We start from the raw sequence: 9,908 nt of genomic DNA on the forward strand, positions 1-9,908 counted from the left end.
ATAAAAATAATAAAATGTAGCTCAGTAGGTTAATTTAGAGGCATAAAATGAAGATGTCTGCTTACAGAGAAGTGCAAACAGTTGTTCTTTGAAATTAGAAAAACAGCACAGGATAGCAGGGTTATAAAGACTTAAATTTGTTGGGATGCACAATGGTTACAAAGTCTTAAAGCTGCTGGGAATAAAGATCTGCAGTAGCACTTCTTTATGCACCGAGGATAGCCGTCTGTCACTGAAGGAGGTCTCCAGTTGGGCAACAGCTTAATGTGGGTGGGAGACATCCAGAGGTTTTCTGTCCACCGAGTTGAGGGGTCATCCTAGGAATTCTATTTTCCAAAGATGTTATTGTAAGTTGAAAAAAGAGATAGGGTACTATCTCATAATGATTTCAAGCACTTATGTAATTTTTTTTCTGAGGGACAATAAAGGACATGTCTATTCTATTTATATTATTCCACACTGTCAAATAACAATTGATCGTTGTATTTTATCCTGAAGCAATACAATTATCCTCACACTTACACAATCAAATTTAAAGATGTGGGGAAAGATTTATTTTAGAAGTTCTGGTCTTTTACATCGATGTTTACCAGAAATCTGTTTAACAGCATTGAGGTTTTTCAATGCAGCACAATACTCACTAAGAATGAACAAAGAGATTCCCCTATATACAGTGCTTGTGGTAAGCACAGAAGAAATCAATGAGCTTAAGAAAAAAATGGCGAAAAGCTCTTACAGTATACAAGTATTCTGCCAGCCTGTCAGCTGCTGCACCATCAGTAAATGTTGCTTTCAGTGACAGTTGGAGCGTACATGTTTGTTCTCTACAAATTAAAGTAAGGACAAGCCATAGCTATATACAAAACAGGTCTCACTAAATTACTGTTGGAAAAATACATAACGAACTTAAAGTATTTAATTTAATATTTTTCACTTCTGATATTTTCAAGAGATTTTGAGATTTCCTTTACGCGTTCGGAGTTTACAGGCAGGACATGAATGCGCCATCTCTTTTATCAGCCGGTGTTTTCATTTATTTACGCCCCTCCTGTCGTACACGGTGGTTTAGATGCTTCAGAGAGAGCAGGCTGTGAGTGAAGGTAAATAAAGACTTACCTTTAGGTGCCTAGCCTCTGTGCCTCTTACAGTCACAGAGAAAGATAAAAATCTGTAAATATGAGCTTTATTAAAATTTGAATAGGCTAGGATTTTATTAAAGACGAGGGCATTTGCAGCAACATCTAGCTACACAGGGTTGCATTGATCGAAACTGATTGACAGCTTTAGCTAGATAGTTTTAATATTGCGTGGGGACAATTTTGTCTTTGTGTGATTAATTATTTATCTGATGGCGGCCGCTAGGGTGAAATTACCCTTGACTGTCGTCCCGCAAGGCATTTATTTGTTTTAAAAATGAAATCTCTGTTATAAGAGGTGGATTATGCTGTAATGTGGTTTGCTAACGTGCATTTGTATAGTCACTGGTCCTGTGTGCAGCTTTCAGCTTTGGAAAAGGGATACCGCCTCAGCGTTTGCTTTGCAAAAGCTACTCTGTGCATTCAAGAGTTGCAAGAACAGGTGCTAAGGTGTCTTCATCCTTTTAATATAAGGACTCAGATCGATTTGGCATACACGCCTTAGTAGCTAGTTGGCATATATATATATATATACCCTTTATAGATTTGTTGTATTTTAGATTTTGTAATTAATAATATAATTATTATAATAGTATTATCACCTACAGTGAAATTTCTCTAAAAACAGTGAGATAGCCCTTAAATGTAGCAAGAATCTAAATTGAATACAAATTTCACTTTGACTGGCTGGCTAGTCTTGTAAAGCTAGATTATTTTTACAACCCCTAATCCACAGGTGTCAAACTCCAGTCCTCAAGGGCCGCTGTCCTGCAGTTTTTAGATGTGCCACAGGTACAAAACACCGGAATGAAATGGCTTAATTACCTCCTCCTTGTGTAGATAAGTTCTCCAGAGCCTAATTATTCTGTTCAGGTGGTGCAGCAGAGGCACATCTAAAGGTTGCCGGACACCGGCCCTTGAGGACTGGAGTTCGACACCCCCGCGTAATCTCTATCAACTGAATGTGACAAATAGCAAAAGAAAAAACACAACTTTTTGTTAAGTCCATCTGTATCTTTTCTCTCCGAGAAAATAGCGCCATGAAGGTTGAGCCATATCAAAATACCACTTCTGCATATGACTATTGTCAGTTTGACCTTTATTGTTCTTTTTTTTAAAAGAGCTTTGTAAAAAAAGAAAACAGACCATTTGTCCTAAAGAAACAGCAAGGCAAAAAATCTCATAATAGTTGTACTTTAGTAATCAGTTTTACATCGCTAAGAAGTAGTTCTTATCCAATGGGGTGCATTTGTGTCTTTTAAATAGGAACACCATGACTTTGACCAGAGGATCTTTTACTTATGCCAGTGGAGAGGAGTACCACGGCGAGTGGAAAGAAGGTGAGACAATCCCTTCTCACAGTCCTGCAGAAATTCAACATTAAACCTGCTTTCTTAACAAAACTGAAACAAGTCGGTTGTGTCATCGGTTTTAATGGTGTTAACTATAGAACTTTAGGAAGTATTTATTTACATGTTATTACAGATGACCATCCTCAGATTTTAGTATTACTAATAAGCTTGCTAATTGAGCAGAATACTATACCTTTTTTGGCATTCTGCTGTTTATAGTGTAAAACAAAAATAGTAGATTGATGTTAGCTGGTTTATCTGTCAGCTAATTAACTGATAAACTCATCATCAGATGCAAACAGAAGACATGCTGGTCATAGTTTGCCGCTTGTAGTTTTAAAACAGTGTTACCTTTAAAAGAAAGAAAATGGCTACACTATTTTCAAATTTCCACATTTTCTTAATTTTCTTCTGTAATTACGAGTAACAGTTTGTGGAAAGTCAGTAATGCATTACTTTGTGCTCTATACAGCTACAGGAACAGTGTGGTGGAAAATGTATCAGTTTTGAAACTGTTGCTTTCTAAAAACCTTATGGACTAACTGGCTGAAGAACTTTGTCCTAAAACACTTGACCAGAAACATGTAGTAGTTTTCTAGGTCTTTTAAACTTAAGCAACACCCTGATTGGTTCTTTTTTAGGCTTAACATTTTTAATTTAGTCAGTTTTCATACCTGGGGAAGATGATGATGACACTTATATGCTTAAAGCCTCTCACATGCACATCCACTTATAGGTTCAAGCTATTTATATAAATCCCAATTAGCTGCCATTGGTCACCCCGAGTGCAAGCAAATCCTCTTTTCACCTGACTATAGAGTGGGAGTGTTTGGGAGTTTGAAGAGAGTCCTAAAAAGAAAGCCAGTCAATTAATTTACACACACACACACTTTTGTCCGTTTCTTCTGCTTATTCTTTACCTGTATTTTTTTAAGGAGTAAGAATTATCATCTTTTTACACCAGATTCAGTTTACCTATTAGATTTAATGTTGCATTGTAGCCAAGTTGTAAATGATTCATTACTGAATCACTAAGTGGAAGTAAACTCCATTTCTTGTGTCCTAGCAGGGGTCCTTCAGTGGAAATCAGTGCAAGCATGCAGGATTAGACTGCAATAAGTCCCACCTACACAGTCAGCAGATGGGACTCCTAATTTAGCTGTAAACCTTTATCTCACAGGAGGTGGGGAAAGGTTGTTTATATCCAAGAAATAAAACTGAGAAAAAAAACAGTTCCCTTTCTTTATTACAAACTTATTTTAATAAAACACACAAACATGTCTATTCAGGCAAAATGCAGTCTAACAAATTACTTAAATATAGTATTGTAGTGTATTTTGCAAGGTAGCGTAATCCTTAAAGCTTTTTCAGTTTAAATATGTTTTTTTATGGGATTTAATGTGATGGCCCAACACAAAATGGTGCTTTTTTTTTTTACAGATGAAAAGTTTAAAAGTTTGGGGTGCATTTGTATTCAGTCTCCTTAACTCAAATATCACTAAATAAAACCCATTGATATCAGTTCTCTTCAAAAGTCACCTATTTAGTGAATACTGCCCTGTTTTGTGTGACTTAATTTGAGTGTAAGTACTGCTTTTCTGTGAACTCTTCAAAGGTCATAGCATCATCATGAAGACAAAGAAACTTATCAGACAAGTCAGAGTTAAAATTACGTAGAGGTTCAAATTGATTCAATGTTATAAAACAATATTTCAGCCCTTCTAAACTTCACAGACCACTGTGTAATCCATTGTCTGGTGTGAGAATAGCAGAAGTGTAAAGACATGGTTGCCCACTTACCCAATACAGCAGGAAAGGAGAGTGTTCAGCAGGGAAGCAGGGAAGTGGTCCATGGATGAAGCTACAGAGAGCCAGGTTTCAGGGCAAATCTGTTGACTCAACAACTATTAGGTTTTGCACTCCACATAAGCTGTGTTTATAGAAGAGAGCTAAGAAAACTTGGAATTGTTGAAAAATTGTTGAAACAAATACACTTGCAGTTCTCTACAAGTCATGTAGGAGACACAGAAAATGGGTGAAAGTAAGTGACAGATGATGATAAAGTTGAGCTTTCTGCAAAATACATACAAACTCTACTGGTGGAGAAAAAATCTTGTCATCCCCACTGTTAAACCTGGTGACAGCATCTTGCTCTGAGGACTCCTCAAGCTGTAGGAACAGGGAATCTGGTCAGATTTGTTTAGAAGATGAATACAAGGCACTAATGGAAGAAAACCTGTTAGAAGATTCAAAGGAGTTCAGACTAAGATAGTTTTATGTTACAGTAGCCTTAAACATATAGAGCTACAATAGAATGGCTCAGGTAGGAACATATGGCCCAGTAAAAGAATGGTACCAAATCCAATTGAGGATCTTTGGCAAGACTTATAAACAGATAACTACATTGATAGTCATAGGTGCTCTACAATAATTTTGGCCTGGCCTTGCATAAATAACACTGCCTTGCAAACAAGAAATGGTCAAATGACTTGCAGCAGTAATCAAAAGTTGGCTGTAGAAAGTATTCACTCAAGAGGGGCTTAATTCATACACACCACACACTTTACAGATCACATTGAAATGTAAACTGATCTGTACACTATTACTTTCATTTCATGTCACAACAATGCTCTGCTTTGTGTTGGTCCATTACATAAAATACCAATAAAACGTAATAGTAACAGCAAAATGTGTCTCATTGATAGCTATTCCAGTCATTAAGCAGTATATGGTTCATTATTCTAGGTCGGCGACATGGCCTAGGCCAGCTCAAGTTTCAGGATGGAACATGCTACACTGGCCAGTTTGAGAATGGACTCTTTCACGGTTCGGGTGTGCTGCTTTTTACAGACGGATCCCGGTGTGTAGAGAAATGATAGTTAAACCCTCACAAAGGTTACAAAAGACAACCTGGTCACATTTTTTTGTCATGACAGGTACGAAGGAGAATTTGCTCACGGAAAGTTTCAAGGTTCAGGAATCTTTAGTCGATTCGATGGCATGAAGTTCGAAGGAGAATTCAAAGATGGCCGTGTTGAGGGATATGGTAAGTGCATAACACCGCTCTAACAGCAAATCGATTGGAATGTCAATATTGTGTGCCTGTGGTTGGTTATAGTCCAGTGTATCTGTGTCTGCAGGGCTATTGACGTTCCCTGATGGAACTCATGGTGCTCCACGAAATGAGGGCTTGTTTCAAAACCACAAGCTGCAGAAAAGGGAGAAGTGTCCTGGAGTGGTGCAGCGTGCTCAGGCCTCAGCCTCCAGCGCTCACAGCCTGGCGCTATGACTGCCTCAGACCATAAAGGTGTTAGGACTAAACTTTCAGCACCTTCCAGATGGGCCTTAAGGGTGAACACTCTCTTTCACAACCTCTCTTTGTCTGGTTTTTACCATTTCTTTGTCTGCTTGTCCACACTTAAAGTGACTTAAGGGAAATGTATTTGAACATTTTTGGATGACTTTCTATGAAATGAAGAACTTCGTGAAGCACACCTTTAAGTAATGTAAGCAGGGAAAGCTGCTGTCTTTCATATTGACATCAGACCATAAAATGTGTCTGTTTCTTTCTATAGCCAATCATTTTGCTGCTGATTAGAGAAATTACTTTTTAAAAATACTGTTTTTATTAGAATAGCTTAAAATTTAGTAAAAGAAAATAAAGGAAAACTCATGGCTGCGTGTTAAAAAAAGAATGTACATATTTAACTATTCACATTTGCCTTAAAGATATTTTCACACAATCACATGCTTGTTCATAAAATAATCAGATGATGAACAACACCCTCTCCTCACATTCTCACTGCATGACTTGCCTTGAGGTACCTGTCAGTTTAAGGAGTTGAAAGCCTGATTAAGGATGGTTTTAACTCTGTCATTTGCAAGTCTTCTTCTTGATGATTATTATTATTGGGAAAGAAGATCACCATGACTCCACATTTGTACAACATGTTAGAATCATTCAGTGGAGCTCAGAGGTTTACATACGGTCATCATCAGCATGAATTCAGGGACGTATGATCGTCCAACCAACAAACAATTTCAATGAATTTGAGAAACCAGAGTTGGATAAAGAATATTGAATTTATTGTTGTGGGTTTTCTCTGCTGAAAACAGAATAAAAATAATACACACATTTACCCCATTAATATTTACTCAGCTATATCCTAGTTTGTTAAAGGGGAAACACAAATATATACATATATTTTCATCAGCAAACTCTTGGTGCAATTCTGGCTGGATGTTTGACTCCTTCTATCAAACATGGAAGAGTTTGTTTAAATCATGTGGTTTTCTGGCGACCACTCTGTACTCAGTGTATGGATTTTTGTGAAACGTTTAACCAGCTTTATTAGTTTCCAAAGCCAGTTTTGTTTTTTTATTTGGAATCAAAACAAAAATGCATAAAGCAGGTGAACATTTAGCTTTTGAATCAGTCCCTATTTCATAATGACAATTTGTAAGCTTTTCTGCAACTTGTTGAAGGACAATTTTCCAAATATTAGTGGGATTATATGTATACTTTTAATCCTGTAGAGAAAGTTTACATTAAATTCAAACTTGCCCAAGTTCTTGTTTTAAAATTCATTGTCGTCATTTGTTGTATCATTGTATTGTTGCAACTAGGTGTGTCATGATAACAAATTTTGCTAGATGATAAATTATCCCAGACGTTTTTACAGTAAACGATAATATTGTTCTGAGACCATTTACAAGAGATATAGTGAAAATACCATAAAAATGCAAGAGCACATTCTCAAAGATCAACAAACTTTAAATTTTAATAAACACAGGAATTCAAAGACATTTTAAATATTGAAAATAAATAAACCAAGCAACAGAAACAACAAATGAAATTATTTATGAAGTCTCTCTAAAAAATGGGGCCTATTTGAAACCAATGCAGCAGGCTGAAGATTTTTGTCATCCAGTTTTTGGTAGAAAGTGAGAGAGAAAAGAGAAAACAATAAATCATGCAAATGGAAATTATTGAGTTTGTTTTAATTTATCTTGGGATTAATTGATTGATTGCTTATTGCGACAAGCCTACTTGTAACATGGAAAAAGAGTGGCCCTACTGCATCATTAAAAACCCAACAATTAATCTGATGCACATTCTGATGGTGACTGAATGTAACTTTCTCACCAGCACCTTGTGTTGAATCTATGGACCTAGATAATTTAGGCAGCTAAATGAAAAAAAATGTATGTACTTGTTTATTAATGTGTGTAAGGAGTATAAATATCAATTGTATCTAACTGTATCAATTTTAATTTTAAGCAGTCTGAATTAGTGGAAAATTGTGTTTTTATCATGTTTGATATTTTGACACATAATTTATTACAGCTGATCACAGCTATTATGTGTTCTGTATACTTGAATGTTTAACAGGCCTTACAACACATCAGTAGACATTATTTATTCTAGTGTTGCCTCCAAAACTTCAACCAAAAACAACCATGTCATATAAGAAGTATGAAAACCTGAAATGGTCAGTAGTGCAAACAAACAGGCCTTAGAGTTGGATAGTAAAGACAAATCAATGAAGAGAATTTCAACTGGAATTTAAGTACATATGAACAAAAACTGACCCATTGATTAAACAAGGAAATATTTGGTTTCAGTTATTTCTGAAGTCAGATTAGAAAGTTTTACATTTTCACTGCTACATTCTGTGAACAAAGAATTGATTGATTCTCTTGATTCTCAAGCTTGATTATGTGAAGTTGTCACATAATGTGTGACAACTTCTCACATCATGTGAAGTTGTCATAATTTGTTATGACAACTTTTAAGACTGAAAAAGAGACTAAAAAACATACTCTGACCTGTTTTGGTATCAGTAACACTATTTTGCTGCACATTTAAAGTATGCTGCATGTGTAAATGGATTTGTTCCCTCCCCAACTGATCTCACAAGAGTCATGCTTCCATTTCCATCTGGAAACAAATGGTGCTTTACAAATGTGCCTGTCCACAATTTGATTTGCCTGGTAAAATAAAAATATCTTGTTGCCATGGTGTTACCTTTTTGAGGATTGTTACCATGTGGTCTTTAAATAAAGCATCCACTGATTTCCTGGAATTCGCCTGGTTATGTATCATGGAGGCGTATTTAATAAAGGGTGTATTGTAAAAAGAAACATTTTTTCTCACCGAGTTTTTGATCTTTGTTCGAGAAAGCAACAAAACATCAATTATTGGTCAGTGCTGAGCTCTAGCACAGGAGCTGGATTATGAATTAGGGACTGAAAAAACCTCAATATTTCATGGATAAACAGGTTTCTCTGAATTTTGGCTGCATCGCAGTGAGAAAGTTTCCCCATCCCCCTCTCATCTCAATAAAATCAGCTCACAGCAGCATGCAGCTTATACATCAGATGAATTGCAAGGGAGAAACCTAAAAATGTCAAGCACTTAGGAGCTCTGTAGATAAGAATGAATTTTTGTCAGGTGCTTTTCTTCGCTAATGTGTTGTTGGGTCTCAGTTTTAGAGTTATATAGACTTGAAGAACTATCTGATTCCTAACCCTGTGTTGTGGGTGGTTTGTGTTCCCTCTCTCCTTGACAGTTAGACCAGTCTTGTCTGGAACAGGAAATACTGCGTGGGGCTGATAATGAAAATGAATAGTTTGCACACATCACATACAGCCGTGGTTGAAACAAACCTCTCTTTCAACGGCAGGTTTGGTTCTGTTAGGTGTCAGAATAAAATAAAAATGATCTGGACTTATTTGAGTATGTAAAACACATTTTAACTATAATTAAAATATATATTTTCAAACAATAGTAATATTTCCTTTCTATTGTTTTATTATCTATTGATAGATAGTTCTCAGTACTGATCAGAACAAACTTTTAGGTAAAAATGTAAGAAGTATCACATTTAAATCTTTTAAGGGTATGACCAATTTATCAAGTAGACCAGCTCCAATGTTTCAGTTCCTGCAGGTTTTCCACTGACTTGCCCATGTAATTATAGTTAATTTATCAACATTTAGTCATATGGTAGGACAGAGGTACAAGACACAGTACACTGGATCTTTCTTGGACCTTTGGAGGATTTTTTGGGCCCTATGCCACTGGAGTAGACCATGGGGAAGACAAAAACTCACTTCAGAGACATTTGATACCTTTTGGCATGCAAACCAGAATGAGCTAGAGAGAAATGCGGGGGAGAAAGATGCCTGCCTTTTCCTTAGCTCTGTTAGGTCTGTGACACAATCTTGGATAAGTAGAAGACAGTGGTTAAGGAATTAAAGAGGCAACATTGAAGTTTACAGAAATTGTACAGAAACTGTGCTGTATCTGCTCTTTGAATGTTATCACCAATAGACTTTAAGCAGTTGGTCATAATAACTCCACCCGATTGGGCTGAAAAGATGTCCTCAAGGATAAAAGGAGCACAAGTCCTTCAAA

The 9,908-nt window shown here is 36.4% G+C and overlaps 1 protein-coding gene across 1 annotated transcript; it reads left to right on the forward strand.

Moving 5' to 3' along the window:
- The first annotated feature begins 1,020 nt into the window (after positions 1 to 1,020).
- Positions 1,021 to 8,632, forward strand: morn4 (MORN repeat containing 4). Its single transcript, XM_005801554.2, has 5 exons — positions 1,021 to 1,100; positions 2,403 to 2,476; positions 5,234 to 5,348; positions 5,425 to 5,534; positions 5,629 to 8,632. The coding sequence occupies exons 2-5, from the start codon at positions 2,410 to 2,412 to the stop codon at positions 5,775 to 5,777; spliced, it is 441 nt and encodes a 146-aa protein (XP_005801611.1). The 5' UTR covers positions 1,021 to 1,100; positions 2,403 to 2,409; the 3' UTR covers positions 5,778 to 8,632.
- The last annotated feature ends 1,276 nt before the right edge of the window (positions 8,633 to 9,908 follow it).

The sequence above is a fragment of the Xiphophorus maculatus genome, chromosome 22 (genome assembly GCF_002775205.1).
Source record: "Xiphophorus maculatus strain JP 163 A chromosome 22, X_maculatus-5.0-male, whole genome shotgun sequence".
NCBI lineage: Eukaryota > Metazoa > Chordata > Actinopteri > Cyprinodontiformes > Poeciliidae > Xiphophorus > Xiphophorus maculatus.

Bases quoted from the DNA above. Each gene is read 5' to 3' on its own strand.
- morn4 (XM_005801554.2), top strand. From the start codon at position 2,410: ATGACTTTGACCAGAGGATCTTTTACTTATGCCAGTGGAGAGGAGTAC. The intron at 5,349-5,424 runs GTGTGTAGAGAA...TTGTCATGACAG, and splicing joins CTTTTTACAGACGGATCCCG to GTACGAAGGAGAATTTGCTC. The intron at 5,535-5,628 runs GTAAGTGCATAA...CTGTGTCTGCAG, and splicing joins TGGCCGTGTTGAGGGATATG to GGCTATTGACGTTCCCTGAT.